At 36.7% G+C, this 17,181-nt stretch overlaps 1 protein-coding gene across 8 annotated transcripts in view; it reads left to right on the forward strand.

Annotated features, from left to right (window-relative positions):
• The window catches only part of SOX5 (SRY-box transcription factor 5), a gene marked incomplete at both ends in the record, with an annotated part of 680,357 nt that overhangs the window by 460,076 nt on the left and 203,100 nt on the right, over nt 1-17,181 (forward strand). For all 8 annotated transcript variants that reach the window (XM_079714354.1, XM_079714355.1, XM_079714348.1 and 5 more), the window contains 3 exons: nt 2,644-2,730; nt 10,762-10,934; nt 16,095-16,163. In XM_079714354.1, coding sequence (XP_079570480.1) covers nt 2,644-2,730; nt 10,762-10,934; nt 16,095-16,163 — 329 coding nt within the window. The remainder of the gene's footprint in view (nt 1-2,643; nt 2,731-10,761; nt 10,935-16,094; nt 16,164-17,181) is intronic.

The raw sequence follows: 17,181 nt of genomic DNA on the forward strand, positions 1-17,181 counted from the left end.
CAGCTATCATTATCGTCATCAACAAGAGACTTAGGAATTTGTAGGGAAAAAAATAAACCTTAGTCGGAGACTCAGCTCTGCCCATTACATATGGTGAAACCTCAAATAAATCCTTTTCTTCCTTTGGTTTTTTTCTTAACCTGAAAGGTGGATATAATAACACAATCTGAGTCTTCAGATTTTTGCTTTGATTAAATGAGAGAATACAGGTAAAAGCATCTAGCATAGTTCCTGGCACACAGGCTGTTCAATAAACGTTTATTGAATCTGAGTTTAAAGTATATACCTCATCCAAATTGCAAGTATTATTGTCTTTATTCATCCACAGGCATGAAAACCCAGAGTTAGATATATTTCTGATTTTACATCTTGCAAATTACTTGGTCTTAAAGAAGTTATTCATTTTTTTCTGTAGTGTATGTTAAAAGTCAGGTACTTGAAAAAACTGGCTTTGTATGAGAGCCTCCTATCTTTATGCAAGTTAATAAAGAGGCCAGGAATGTTGTGCAGGTTTCAGAAATCTGGCGGCTGTTTCTTTAACTCTGCAACTTAGACAGAAGACTTCTGTTTCTTTATGAGCACACTACAGTGAATATTTTGTCTAGCTGCAGGGGAAAAGCTTTGTCATGGACTTTGCAGACAATAGCCTTAAAAGTAAAATGGTCTGCTTTTGGTGCCGGGAGGTTCAGGGCCCTATTGTTAGTGCACAATGGATTTCTATTGCTGCATTCCTGCTTTGCAAGGTTTGTTAGCTTATAATGACTGACGGTACTCTACTGCAAATACCGTATTGGTTGGACCCTGTTTACATGCTACTCAAGAATTTTTGTAGAGTGCTGGAAAAAAGAAACAGTGGTATTTGTTTGACCTACTCTGATAAGGTTTAAAAAATGATTTCACTCACCACGTGTTTACTGCGAATGTAGAAACATTGGCTATCCCTGCAGAAGTATTTTAAAGTTACTTTTAAAGCCTCAGTGAACAGAAATATTGATTACAGTAAGAAGAGATTTAATGCATTTTATTACTCAGAATTGTCATTACCATTCTCAAAACAATGTAGTATAGAAATAGGGATATTTTAAGAAAAAGTAAAATCTTTAGGATCTTTTATCCTTAAATGTGAAAAAATAGAAAGATATATTTTGTTACAAAGGGAAAAAGAACATTTCACACATTCCATGTAAATGTGCACACAGTAGTTGTGTGTGTGTGTGTGTGTGTGTGTGTGTGTGTGTACATGTACACACTATACATACAGGCTATGTGAAGAAGTAATCATTCAGAGCTTTTCACTATTTTATTTTCCCCAAGTTTTTGACATCTGAAAAAGAAGCAATCCACGCTGCCACAGTTTTTCCAAAGAAAATTTCACCTCCCATTCGTTGAAGACTCCACACAGGCTTTGTGACTCTGATAGCTGATGTCTTTAAGATGAGGGCCTGAGAAAAGTAGACAGCATTAGCCAAAATGATGCTGAAGACGCTTTAAAATGCATTTTATTGTGGGGAAAATTAACACGTTTCTAATAATCTTAGGGTCTCTAGGCCAGGCTGTCCCTTTGATAAGTTAACATGTACTCCCTTTATGCTCCTAGTAGGGGGTAAACAAATGTCTGAACAAACACAAATACGCATAAACACCAATGTGGAGAATGGCAGTGTGTGTCTTCGATCTAGATAATAAGTGTGGGTATTGTCATTTAGATGGAGCATACTGGGACACTTATCTTTTAGCACACACCATTTTCTAACTGAATGCAGGGCTAATCGTGGGATTGAAAGCCATTGTAATTGTGTACCCATCTAAATGCTGACAAGAATATACAATTACATTATTTGGAACTGAGTTTAATGTTTCAGAGTTTTATTAGCATTTATATTTACTTATACATTAAAATTCAACACAGAAGGAGAGATCAAAACCATGTGACATATAGAAACAAATGTCAGACTACCACATAACCCTGCTCTCTAAAACCTGTGTGTCCTGTCTTAATACAGGGCATTTTAAAAGAGTGTGATACAAATCTGAAATAAGCAAATAATAAGTTTCCATTATAGACATTACTTACTTGTCTAGATTCTGCAATCTTTGTAAAGCTTCTTTGACACCAGCTCTTTTTTATATGTTCAGGGTACTGGCAAATCTTTCCACAGTGTGCTAACCACCACACGATGTTAAACACATATTATGAAGTGGATGTAATTGTAAACACACAGAGGGACATAATTACATGTAGCAGATTTAAGAGCTAATTCTTTGCCTTTTTTTTTACTCTGCATTTTATCAACATAATTATTTTTTGACTGCAGACTAACACCCTGAAATTGACAAGCATCCATTATAGCAGGAATTTGTTCACCAAATTGGAAAACAATGAACTGCAGGTTTATATGTACCCATTGTCATAAAGAATTAGTACGGCTTTGTTCCACAAGAGGAAAAAGCTAATGATTTTGAAACAGCAGGTGACAAAACACATTCTTTTTTTCCTCCCCTGTTATCAGTTTGTTGATGAAGTCATTATGAACTGGGACCAGGGTAGGGATGGCCTTATTTTTAGCAGATAGACTTTTAATGAGCTTCATTATAAAGATAGTCACGTTGATTTGCTTACCTGTTTTTTTTTTCTTTACTTAGAAACCCCCAGTATTGAAAAGCTACTATCAAAGGACTGGAAAGACAAGCTTCTTGCAATGGGATCAGAGAACTTTGGTGAAATAAAAGGTAATATGTTTGCAATTATTTTGATCTAAAATGTTCCAAAATGAATCTGATATTTACAAATATTAGTGGTGATAAAGTACTTCTGCCCCCATGCACTCTGTCTTTGGTGTTTCTTCTTTCTAGCTTGAAAAGGGATGTACAATGGTTCTTATTTTCTCTCTGTGCCTTATAATAGTATGTTTTTTTAACAGAATAACCCCACTATATCTTTAACAGTCTTTGATTTTCATCTTTTTTAAAAATTTTAAATGACTTACTTTATAAGTACAAATGTATCTACAGCAGGGTTAAAAACTGTATGAGATGATTTTATACATTCTACATATTAGAAGTACGAATATATGTAATCTCCACTTAAAACCAGGAGTGACAAAGGGAGAAGGTTTAATTCCTCATATAAAAATAAAATCAAGTGATGCTTTCAATTAATTAAAAAGTGTGTTTTCTCAGAGCATAGCAGGCAATCTATGGTCTTCTATTTGTTGCCAATAGGACACTTTTGAATCTGAGTTCTAAAGGATTAATTTTAAGGAAAAACTATTTATTAATATTAATATATTTTGTTATGTATTACTCTGTATATTTTTGATAGAAGCTGGATATATATTTTAAATATCACCAGATTTATATTGATATACATGTAGAAATATGTGTGTAAATAACTTTTTTGCATATGTGTGTACGTGCAAGTGTTCTCCCACTGAGAGGCAATCATCTCTCTTAAAGCTTTACTACATCAGAGCATCCTGGAGAAGGGCAAAGCACAAATCAGTCTTCTCATATGTTTGACTTACGTGATGTCAATATCTCTGTTTGGGAAACTTCCATAAAATGTTTGATTGAGTGTCTCACTTTTCATCCATATATTTGGAGTTTTTACATATATTCAGGCTATGATTAGGTGTGAATGGGTGGTGAGAGAATGAATTCCTGCTAATCAGCAAATTAAGTAACCAGAACCTATAATGGAATGAGATTCAAACAAGTAATAATTAATATCCCTTAAAGAGCTTGAAGACAAAGTTTAAAGAGAACAGAAAAGTTTCATTTTCTGAGGCAGCAAGTCCTCTATTTTGTTGGATTTTAACCCATTTGCACCTGAGATGCAGGATGTATTCTCCAAGGTCCTTTATTCTCCTGTGACCTGGGTAATAACTGAGAGCAGAGCAGAGAAGACCGCCTGTTCCAAGCCTTGTGATCTCATTCCATTGGAGGACAAACATTTTTCCCTCCCTCCTTTTCCTCACAAGTCTAACTTAAAAGCAGCAACAGCAGTGATGATAAGCTTAGAGGAAAGAAGCTCAGCTGTCCTTTCAGGCTTGCCTGTGGGGTTAGTTCAGGAAGCTGCAGTACAGTCACAAAAGAAGTTTCTGTCTTTAATTTTGAGTTTTTTAAGCTTCACATTCAGAGCACAAGTTTAGTTATTGTCCTCTGGTTCTGTTCAAAAAAGCTGTTTTCTGATGCATTTTAAAAGCAACTGTAGATCTTTCTTCTGTTGGGGGCATGGTTATTAGGTGCTCGGATCAGGTTTGGCAGAAAACTGGAGGAAAAAAGCGCTGGGTTACTTTTCCTATTGACTGCCCGTGACAGTTGCAATTACTATCCATTGTTCATAGGTGGCTCAAAAGTGGAGAGGCTACAATAGTGTGTTGCCCTCTGGGGGGAAATGAATTTGACTTAATGGTTCTTAGGGGGGTCAGACCCTATGATTATGTGCTGCCCAGGAATGTGGTTTTCATACCACCTCAGACGAAGTTAGTCAAGAACAATAGCCCAGCTGTTTGGCCTGTGTTTTTTATGAGGCAGATAAAGGTGTAAGTCTCATGTATGCGTAGACTGTTTTCAGTCAGGGTAGGGAAGGATAAGCATGACCTTTTCTTTAATCTGAAAATATGAACTTATTCACTTATTAGATAATTTATTACTGATAATTCAGAGCAATGTATCTGAGTAGAACCCTTGTATATATTAGGATGTTTACTGCCTTTACAGTATTTACTAAGTCTTCTTGTGGACTGAAACTCTTCTCCTCCATTTTCACTGGTCAGTTTTCACTTAACTTTTAATTAGTTCCAGGAAACATGAGTGAGTGAATGAATGTGTGTGTGTGTGTGTGTGTGTGTGTGTGTGTCCATTCTTGAATATCTAAGACCACAGCCAAGTGAGGGCAGAGCTCAGTTCCTAAGTGCTGGCTTCAAGTTGCTGTGAGTGAATTACTTTCAGCGCATTTGGACAAGGATTAAACTTACAGCTTGGCAAAATTCAAAGAAGTGTTTCTTACTATTACTATTTAAAAAGTGAAAATGAAAATGATAAACTTTAAAAAAAAAGAGGAGAAATAAATAGCATTTGGTCTGGATAGTTTAGCTGTCAATAAAGAGTTGTCATACGCACTTAAAGTCAATCTCATTTTTCAAGAAACAGTGTGAGTTAGAAAAAGGTCACCCATTTCTGAAAGCATAAAATTATTTTTCATGTTAGATTAGAATTTAGACCATTTTATGGTCTGGTACTTTGGAAATGTGAAGTAATTAGGTTTTAAAGTTACATTAGAAACAATTCTCTAAAAAAACACACAAAAAAGTACACTGGATTCAGTTTTCCAGAACAAAAGAGTTTGACTAAAAAGGTCTACCGATAGCAAACAGTCAATATATATTATAAACTGATTAGATGACTACAGAAATAATTTATTTCTTCTCTAATCAGCCGTATAGTGTAACTGGCCATTTACAGAGGTTTCTTTGCCCTTATCTATAGTAGAAGCACTGAGTAATGGTTGTGTGAAAGATGAAGAAATACATTTTATAGCCTCATAGTTACTGAGAAGGGAAAAAACAGTGCCTGCACTCCAGTTGGCAGCCGGTAGCATCACACATTGTTTCAGCTAGCATGAAATTCCATTACACTGAAGGTCATTGCATTGGCACTTCACCTGAGGACAGTATCTGGGGATCCATGGCAGCTTTGACTAATCTAAACAGATTGTCTGTTTTTCAACAAAGCCATTGCAAAATGTGTATTTTACTGACTTAAATTTATTTGTAAAATTATAACAAAAATATCTTCATGCAAAATTCTCTTAAAATATTTCTATTTTGTTCAGGTTATAAAAGCAGGGCATTGTTTGAGAGGTTTTCTGACTAGGTCACTCAGAAAAGCCTAGATCAGTTTCTCTACCTGCCTTGTTTGAAGAATTCTTCAGAGCCTTGTTTCTTTCCCATTGGTATCCCAGGTAGACCCTTCTCACCCTGCTCAGAATGCATTAATTTAGGCCAGTAAAGTGGTATATCTTGTATTAAGGAAAATGCCAGTTGTAGTCGGTATAATAAAAAATTGGCTTTTTTTGAAAGCTATAATTTTGTTCCTTCTAGAAGATGGGACATAAAGGCAAACACCAAACAGCTCTAGAATGCCAATAATGGATTCAAGTAAATAATCCATTCCACAATACTATGGTCTTTCAGAACTCATGAATTAAAGTCATGCTATGTAGATTCAACACGAGGATTAAAGTAGATCCTCTCTTAGGTGACATAACATTTTGAGATGAAAGAGATATGTAGATTTAGTATATGGCTTGAAAGAGATGATTCTGTTTAAATAACATTAGACGATTTGAAAATAAGCAGGCTTGGAACAGGAATCAGGTCCCAGGTAATAATAATAAGAGGTACCCTTGGATTTTTATAAATTTAAAACATGGAAACTAAAATTTCAGCATTTAGATATGTAAGGGTTTGTATAACTTTGAAAGCTGTTTTAAACCCATTCTTTTAAAAGTCCAGTAACTATTTAAGAAACACATGGTTTGCTAATTACCTTGTGACTCTTTCATTTGTGCATAAAATATATCTATCTATCTATCTATCTATCTATATATATATCTTCACAATTTTTCAGAGGGGTTGGAAATGTTGATTATTTTCTGAGGGAACTGTTGTATCTGGAATTTGTTTAACATAAGAGTCAACCATAAGGAAGGTACATAACATATAGTCATTTACTTCTAAATAAAGTAAATGTTTAATGTTTTTAATCTACTAAGCTTGTTTTATAGTTCCTTGTAGTTGCTTATGAGTAATGTTTTCACTTTTTGTAAAAACTATTTCATAAGAACTGAAGAAAGACTACGTAGGGGCACAAAATATAAATTTTTAAAATAAGTTTGGCAGTGTCTATAAAAGCAGAAAGCAATTTTATGTTTTCTGCAAATCAGTTACTTGCTTTGTCTTAGGAAGCCAGAGTCCTTATGCCAGTGTATAAACACAGCAAGTGATGGAAAGAGAACAATCAGCCACTGGCTCTCATTGATTTGTATATTGATAATCCAGTTCACCAGTTAAGAAGTTATATATACCTTTTACAGCAGGCACTTAATAATGCATATTTTAAGCAGATACTCTTGCATATTTAATCTAGGGTTTATATTTGAAAATAAAAATATTCTCTCCTCAACATTTTTCTCATTTAAAAATACATTCATTCATTTAACAAGTGTTCATCTGTCCGAGGGTTGTGAAGATTCTAAAATTAAAATAATTATAAAACCATTGTTTTTTTCTTGTAGATGTGGACTCCAAAGCTTACGCTATCCTGATCATTGGATAATAGAATTTACCTAAAACCTTTTCCTCTTTTAAATTAACATTTCTCTTACTAGGGAAACCTGATGTAGTTAAAAAGATTTGGTGTCTTGTTGCCCTGATTCTCTCAAAGACTTGTGGAAATGAGGTTACCTCTTTTGGTTTATTTCCTCATCCCCTCATTTAAAAACAGTTGCATTGATTACATGCCTGTTTATGTACAGCCACTTTGTTAACATCTTTTACAAAATTATTGTAACAGAGTCATTTTATTCCTATTTTATGTAGGAAGAAATTGAGTCTCAGAGAGAGAGATTAATTATCCAAAACCACATACTTTAGTTGTGACAGGGTCAAGATGTGATTCTAATTCTGTCTGCCTTCAAAGCCTGTGCTCTTTACATGATGCTTGGTAGTCCGTCTTAGTAAAGTTGGAATGGGTGATCTCTAAAATCCTTTAAAACATGAAAATATATTCAGACCCACCACAGCTAGATGAAGAGTCCCTCTGAGATGCACCCATCATTAGCCTGCCTCCATGGTGAACTTTCCTTGTAGACTGTCTAGCTTACTGTAGGCCCAAAGTTTGGAACCCAGTACGTATTTGATGAATGGATGACCAAGATATGCCATGTTTTGAGATGGCTATTATTGACTACATTCCAGTCTCTAAATGCAGTAAATTGAATTTGATATTAAAAACAAAACCAAACAAAACTGTTTTTTACATTTTAAGTACAATACCCAAGTAATCGGATGGAATAATCTTGGGAAAAGGTTATAAAATTACAATCTCCATTAAAAGGTAGACATTTGTAGTAAGAAATTATATAGAACCATACTTTTTAAAAAAGGTAAGAACGACTCTTGCTTTCACTGTACAAATGACAATGCATACATCTTGTTCATAATGTCCCAGAAACAAAATATCCAGCCATGGGGTAACAATGGTAAAGACCATAGCTACTTTTCAAGTGTTCCATTTCATTCTGATAGTCGCCCTTAAAACTGATAGCTTTCACGGGAATTTCCTGGCAGTCCAGTGGTTAAGACTTGGTGCTTTCACTGCCGGCGAACTCCCGCAAGTCAAGCGGTGCAGCCAAAAAAAAAAAAAAAACCTGATAGCTTTCCATAGTACATATATTTTAAAATCAAAGCCAAAGTCCACCTTTTAAGATATTGAAGCAAAAAGAATTAAACTATTTTTTCAAAATAAATTACAAAAATCTGAAAGAAGGTAAGAATATTTATCATATTAGCAGTGTACACTAGAATATCAATTTATACTGTCATGTAATACATGATAGCATTCCTTATGTAATTTTAATAGATTCCAACTTCTAAGAGTATCTATATTGCAGTAGAGGATATATAACTAAATTTTATCAAAGTTTGATTGCATTCGTTGTCAATGAAAAAGACCAATGCACAGATGTTTGTAAGTTAGATAACTTAAATATTCCTTTGATGAAATAGAATAATGCCATTCATACCTTCTGATGAGGGGGTCTGACTTTTACTCTAGTTGGATAAGACCGCCATTAAGAAAAGCTTTAGCTGTAAATTTAGAATAACTTAAGTTTGTTTCTATTCATTATATTTTCAATTCATTCAACAAATACTGCTATCTGTCTTGCCATGTGCTATGTTCTGGAGATGTAATGGTGGCAAATGGAGTAGACAGATTTCTGCCCTTCTGGAGCTTACACTCTAATAGAGGCACTTTCTTTTCTTTTTTTTTTTTTCCAATTTTATTTTATTATTATTATTTTTTTACATCTTTATTGGAGTATAATTGCTTTACATTGGTTTGTTAGTTGCTACTGTATAACAAAGTGAATCAGCTATATGTATACATATATCCCCATATCCCCTCCCTCTTGCGTCTCCTTCCCACCCTCCCTATCCCACCCACCTAGGTGGTCACAAAGCACAGAGCTGATCTCCCTGTGTTATGCGGCTGCTTGAGGCACTTTCATTAGGCAGAATTTTTAAAGGCAACATAACAATGACTTTTGGATCATTCAGGTGGATTACCAGTTGAAAGCAACAACATTTCCATAAAAAAAATTAAACCAAGTCGAGTCCTGTCCAAATTATAACACTGATAATCTAAGGAACACCAACAATAAAAGAAAAAAAAAAAACATCCTGGCAAAGATTGACTGTTGCTTTCAATTAAATGTGTGGTAATTTTTTTGAGGGAAGAAACATAATCTCTAGTTTACTTTCAGCATCAGAATTCTAGGACTTTTTCTTTCCTGAATGACTCTTCCTTCCTTTTACTTTTCCTTTAGTTATATCAAAACTCCCAGAAATTTACTGTGATTTTGATTGTAACTTCAAGCCATATATCTATTGCATTTTGGTAGAATAGAACAATATTGGGGAAATATAAGCTTCCAAAGATTTTTTCTTGTTATTTCAAATGCATTTGAAGGCATCCTTAAGTAATCCTAATAAGGGTCATTTATCTATTTGCATAGAATCATACATTATCACTCAATTAAGGACTTCTCTCTCATGTTAAGAAGTGTATTTAATTCATTTAATAAAAGGTTATGGAGTGCCTACTATGTGCTAGGCATTACTCTGGGGACATAGTATTAAACAAAAAAAGCTAGAATTCTGCTATCATGGAGTTTATACTCTACTGGGAGATTCAATAAATAAATAACTACGTCAATAATGATAAAACATATGGTGCTAACTACTATAATCTTGGATTTAACTGTAATCTTGGGTGGCCATAATGTGATCAGTTAGTTTTCCAACTACATTTCATTATTTCATGAGAGCATAAATTTATATTCTCAAACTTGAATATTTTTTCTGCTAGCTATATTCTATTTTTGAAGAAAGCTTCTGAGTGGCATATGAGAAAACAGTCTAAAACTTGATTAACTAATAGAGTTTTCCTTTTTAAATGTAGAATTCCTTAATTCTGATTCTTCAAGATTCTCTTTTTAAGAAAAGAAGAATCGTATCACTGATAATAATACCCTTGATCTCTTAATAATTGTGGTTATTAAATTTTCATGTTTTGTCTTGCCTCTTTGATTAAAAAAAAACTACTTAGGGCCAAGAACTGTGCTTTAAGCCTCTTTTTATTTCCATCAAACCCCAGCTTAGAACATTAAGAATAATAAATGCTCAGCCAACAGTTTTTTATTTACTTATAAAATAAAAGGGGGAAAACAGCTACAGATTATTACTCATCATAAATAAAACCAATCAAAATATTTGTTCATCCTGATATTTTGTAATGAGTAAATAGCCATCACTTTTTACTGTTGAGTTATAATCTAAAAGAAGGTAAGTATATGTTTGTGTGTCAAACCTTATTCATGTAATAGTTCTCTATACAGCAGAGTCATTGTCATCGAAAAACCACTCTCTTCTTATTTCTCTTTTCTTACATGTTTTATTGCCATCTTATTTTCAGGGACTCCCGAAAGCCTTGCTGAGAAGGAGAGACAGCTCATGGGGATGATCAATCAGCTAACCAGTCTGCGAGAGCAGCTGTTGGCTGCCCATGATGAGCAGAAGAAACTTGCTGCGTCTCAGATTGAGAAACAGCGCCAGCAAATGGAGCTGGCCAAGCAGCAGCAAGAACAGGTGAGTAAGAACTAGAGAACACAGTCAGATTCCACAGGTATTGTTCTGCCTGCAACATGTAGGTCACTCTTGGAGGCAAACAAAGATCAGTAAAATCTTCTCCCCCCTGCCTTGCATAAGTAAATAAAAAGGCAAAACACCAAAGTGAGCAAAAAACTCATCTGAAAAAGCTTATTAACTATTTTAGTGGTACATAACTTGGAAGTGACTATAATCAAGGTGAAATTCATGAGCAAAGTACCAAAAAGAACCATGGAGAGTCAAGAGAACATTTCCATTCAGGGACATTATGAAAGATTTCGTTCAATGTGTTTGGTGTGAACTTTGAAGGTTAGGTAGGATTCAACAAGTGAAGTCAATTTCCAATCATGGGGCAAGAAGTTTGGTTAGGAGGCTATTATGATGATCTAAATAAGGTGTGAGACTCTAAACCATATAGGGTAATGACCATGGAGAAAGAGAAAAAAGGGATAAATAGGTGGAAGAATTTCAAGTGAGCTAAAGAGAGAGGAAAAGTGTTGAGCCTGGTAGCAGGGAAGGTCACGAGGAGGGCAGATTTGGAAAAGCAGGTGGTTTTATTATGCTGAATTAGAGCTGTTGTCAGGTTGTCCATCTGAAAGTATGTGAGAGAATAGAAATCTCAATTAACAGTTTGGAAGAGAGGCCTGAGCCTAATTTCCTAGATTAGCTACATAGAGATGGTAGTTTAAACCACTGGAGAAAGTCAGTTTCATTCATTTATTCAAAAAATAGTAATCAAGTGCTTCTTGTGTGCCAGGCACTGTGTTAACTACTGAAGTTACCTCAATTAACCAGAAAGACAAAGCCCCTAATTTCTAGTGGAAAGAGAGACAATTAACAAAGGAAAAGAAAAATTAACAAAATAACTTCAGATAGTGATAAGTAATTTGAAAAAATGTAATGAGAGTAATTTAATAAATATTGATTAACATGACAAGTTTGGGTTGCCATCTTAGTTTGGGTGGTTGGATCTGGCAGTTAAGCTCATATCTAAATGACATATGAGAGGCAGAGGTATTAATATCTAGGGCCAAGGTGTTTCATGCAGAGGAATGACAGGTTTGTAGGCCTTAAATGAGAGTAGTGGTGATATCATGAGAAAATGGAAAGGAATTAAGGGAAGATAGATCCTTGGGAGATGCTGGCATATAGCTGGTAGAGAGAGGAAAATGAACATATCCAGAAGCAAGAAGCTACTAGAGTAGTCATTTAGATTCTCATTGTCAGCCTTTAAGCACGTGGCTTCTCTGCAGCTTTAGTAGCAGAAATCAGATAATAAGAATTGACATGTAGAAGAATGATGCATAGTGGGGAAATGGAGGTAATGCATAAGAAGTATTACTTAAAAGAGGATTGGTAGTAATGGGAAGAAAAGACAGAAGGTGTCCTAGGGTGAGCTTACATATAAAGATGGCACATCTTTTCTAGGACTAACTTAGTTTACCATCCCATGTTCTGGGTTTCGTGCACTCACATCTTAAGTGGGGGAGGGCCGTTATTTAGTCAAGGGTACTTTTGTATCTACACAAATACTGCAAAACCTTCTAGACAGCTGTCAAAGTGTAAACTAGCAGAGTTGAAAGAGGTGGAGAAACATTCAGATTACCTTTGAGGAGCCTTCCTTTCCTTTTGTTTACTTTTCTCTTCTTGATGGTTCCTCTCTGCTTGAAAGATGATGTTTTTATTTTTAATGAAATGCGCCACCATCTTCCTTAAGTATATATTTAGCCTGTTATTGGGGATGGCCCTTATTCCTCTTGCTCTACCCCTGTGATGAAACAGCTCAGAATGATTGCCCAGGACAGTCTAGAAGAAGATCACTCTTTTCTTGTTCATAACCCTCAATACCTTCAGACATCTGAATTCAGGAGATCCTAGGAACTTCTGAAACTGGAGCTCAGATGGGGATATTTCTTTGTAGAGAATCCATACTTCAATGGGCCTGAGGACATGCTCATCCTAAAAAATCCGAGCAATTACTAATGGGGAGCAAGGTTCCTTACGTTCTCTTTCACACTCTGGCCCATCCTCAAATATCATCAACAGATTCTAGGATTTTTTACTTACTCTGACATTCTCCTTAGAACTTCAGAAATCCTTAGGTTCTTCCAGAAATTCTCTGCTGTATTGGAGAGATGCCAGGCAATGCTGCCTATGCAGCCTGAGAGAAGATCCCTCCTGAGAGCTACCGGTCAGGTTCCTGGAGCCCGTTCTGCTCTCCCAGATCCTCTCCGCCGTGCAGTGTTGGCTCACGGCATCGCCACTCTGGTAGTCACTGATCTTTTCATCGGGACACAGGGATATTTCTGAAGGACATTGAGTATTTATTCCTTAAGATTCAGGTTAGGTTTCTCTCGCCTTGAGAACTCCTTTTCTGACCCTACTCCCAGCACTCCCTAGTCAGTACAGTGTGTTCCTACTCTGTGCTCCATTCCACATTCATCTTTTCAGCAACTTTCTGTTGAGCACCAATTTGATGCCAGCTTCTGTTTTAGTTAATGGGATACAGCAAGCAATAAAACAGACCAAAATACCTCATGTATTGAATTCTAGTTGGGAAGAGATAGACAATAAACAAGTAAAATATATGTTGAAAATGAAGCAGAAAAATAGGGATGAGGGTGCCAGGTAGAGAGATAGGCTCTTTTAAAATGACTGCTCAGGGCTTCCCTGGTGGCGCAGTAGTTAAGAATCCGCCTGCCAATGCAGGGGACACGGGCTCGAGCCTTGGTCCAGGAAGATCCCACATGCTGCGGAGCAACTAAGCCTGTGTGCCACAACTACTGAAGCCCGCATGCCTAGAGCCCATGCTCTGCAACAAGAGAAGCCACCGCAATGAGAAGCCCATGCGCTACAACAAAGGGTAGCCCCCGCTCGCCACAACTAGAGAAAGCCCATGCGTAGCAATGAAGACCAAACGCAGCCAAAAGAAAAAAAAAGAAAGACTGCTCAGGGAAGGCCTCATTGATAGGGTAATAGCTGAGCAGAGACTTGTAGGAGGTGAGGGAGTGACCAATGCAGTTATCTAGGAAAAGAGTGTTCCAGATGGAGGGGAAAGCAAGTGCAAAGGCCCGGAGGCAGGAGTACCCTCGGGAACTAGGAGTACCCTTGGTGTGTTCAACAGACAGGAAAGCGGAGTGGAAAAGGGAAGGGAGAGAGATGATGTCAGAGAGATAGCAGGAGGCCAGCTCATACAGGGCCTTGCAGGCATCATATGGAAACTGGCTTTTACTCTGAGCGAGACAGAGGGTTTTGAAAAGAGGAATAACACAACACAACTTATATTTTAAAAGGATCTCTCTTGGTGCTGGTTTATAGTAGGCTGCAGGGAGCGAGGGCAGAGGCAGAAAGAGCAGATAGGACGCTATCACAGCAATCCAGGCAAGAGGCAGCAGTGACTTAGAACAGGAGGAAGTGTGGAGGGCTATGAGGTGGTTAGTTTCTTAATAAAATCTTAAGGCACTTAGAAAAGGATTTAAATATCAGCTGAAATACTGATATGTGGGAGGAAAGAACCGGACTTAAGGAAGAGAGTGGTATTTCGTTTTCTACCTTTTCCTTTCCGACTTTTCTTCAAAGAGAGAAAAAGGAATTTCTTTAGGCTGTATTCCTAAGATAAAACAAAAGCATTAAAATAATTATAATTGTACCAGCGTACATAAGGGAAATAAAAAATGCATTGTGCAGCCATATAGATCCAACCTCATCATATAGGTTCTTTACTTTCATTCATAGTAATGAACTCTGCATAAATTTTTTCCTGAATTTTTTGCTTTCTGATACAGAGGTTAAGGGATATACTTTCCTAATGAAAATGATAGTAATCATAACATTGAGAATAAGAATTAGAGCGTATTTATAAGGCAGCTATAAGTTTCATGAGGTGAGAAGTTACATTCTTGGGAGAAGGTTTCCTGCCCTATCTCATGAAGTGTTTAGAATTTTCTTCTTGTCTCTTCACTCATGCACTCTTCATCAAGTGTTCACTCTGTACTCCTTTTGCATCAGGCTTTGCACAAATGGTGAGAGCAAAATCTACGTGACCCCTAACTTCACCGTATTTACGAATTTCTACCTAGGAGACAGAAACCTGTTAATTAAAGCAAAAACAAAAATAAATATAACATCATAGCATGTGGTATAGTATCAAGTAGGTAGAGGATGTTATGAGAGCGAAAAACAGGGGGCAGTTGTGCCCGTCTGGCTTAACACTTAGGATGACCACACTGAGGGCTAATTCCTGAGTTTAGTTTTGAATCTGTTGAATTTGGAGTGCCTTTGAGAATGTTGTTGGATAAACGGGTCTAAAGCTTAAAGCAAAGATCCAGGCTAGAGAAACAAATTTGTAATCACTTGGCATACGTGTGGATGTAGGTATAGAGGGAAAGGAATAGAGTCTAAAATGAGCCTTCAACATTGTGTGATAGGAGAGAGCCATTGACAGCAACTGGGAAGGCTCAGACTCAGAGGTAGGAGCAAAACAGGGAAAATGTGGTGTCATAGAAGCCAAGGGAGAAAGTTCAGGATCAAGGGAAAGCACTTGAGTATTGAAATCTGATGAAAAGTCAAGCGGTGAGGACTAGAAAACACTTCAGAATTTAAAAAATTGGAAGTGACTGGTGACTTTATTAAGAATCCTGTTAGTAGAGACCAGAATTGAACGTGTTGAGGACTCGGCAGTCAGTTTGTGAGGCAGAAATGGCAGTGTTTACCAAGACACAAAAGCATGCCAGAACCTCACTAAGGAATAGAGCATCTTAAAGTACCTTGTCCTACTCTGAACTCTTTGGCACACACCCTCCTGTTTATGAAATATTCTCTTTCTTTTCCAAGGGCTGAAAACGTCAGAGGTAGTACCTCCTTAACATACTGCCAGAAAGAGGGATTTTTGGAACTCCAGCATTTCACACTGGATTGGACCGCTGTTTTGTGTCTTAGGCTTCATTTGACTGTTCCTGAAGTCTAAATATCTTGTCTGATCCTACTTAAGGATGAATTGCTGGTCCTGTAGGGGCGTAGGCACATCTATCTTCATAAGCTTAATCAGTGTCACATCAAACTTTGAGACACAGAACATTGGTAATTTCCCCCTGGGATTGTAATATACTCTTACATTTTTCATGTGCCATTTCTCCGCAGATTGCAAGACAACAGCAGCAGCTTCTGCAGCAACAACACAAAATCAATTTGCTTCAGCAACAGATCCAGGTCAGAAATCATAATTTCATATGGACTTCCAATTAAGAAATAGATTTTGTTTCTAATTTTCAGGTGACCTAACTGAAATAAGCTCCAAAATAAAAGTTACTTTCGGCCTAATCATGACGTGTCACCCACGTGCCATGAGAATCTCGCACACGGTGGCTCTGTCACGGGCCTGACTGTGTCGCGGTGTTTTAGGGGAGGCAAGCTGATAGTAATTTTTATCCTACACAGAAAGGAAATTATTGTAGAGGAATGTTTCCTTTTCTCTATTCTTTAATGTTTAATATGTGCCTGGAAATGTTCTTAATAGGGGAGGTGGAGGGGAACCAACCTTGGCTCTAAAATTGCATGATTCTAATTGGGTTGAATACTCAATCTACATTATTTCTTTATAAAGACTTTATAGAGTTATAGCCTTCTTCCAAGTTTATTCACATAACTCATGAGGATTAAAAGAAGAATTAAGAAAATTTTCTGTCATTCTTTACAAGATCATAAATCAGTTCATTCTACAAAGCAGAAAGGTTTTCAGTTAGATGACGGTGGCAGGGAGAATTTTTACAGTAGGCTCGAGAGCCACGTGTGATCAAGGTGGAAGTGAGGGAGGGTGACGATTTGGTGTTCAAGTCGAATTTCACCCTTCATACTGCGAGGAGAAACGAAGACTGAGGGCTCTGTAACCTCCATATTTTTCTTCTGTGGAAATTTGTAATGATGAGAAGCAAAGCTGCCAGGGATAGCCTGTCTCCACCACTTGCTTGTGGCATGCGTTTTGCCAAAATGTGTTTCCCTTTCTGAAAATTCCCTTTTTGAAAGCACTCATTTCGTAGAGTATTTAGGAGGATTTAATAAAACCATGGATGGAGAGCTTTAGCGTAGTGTCAAGGCACATAGTAAGTACTCAATACATACTTGCTATGACTAGCAAGAAGAGGAAACTAGTTCATGGAGCAATGACTCCAACCTTACGTGACATCATCCATCGGAAATCAACTGTTAGATTTGCAGTCAGCTTATCTGG

This window comes from Hyperoodon ampullatus, assembly GCF_949752795.1.
Source record: "Hyperoodon ampullatus genome assembly, chromosome: 11".
NCBI classification, from domain to species: Eukaryota; Metazoa; Chordata; class Mammalia; order Artiodactyla; family Ziphiidae; genus Hyperoodon; species Hyperoodon ampullatus.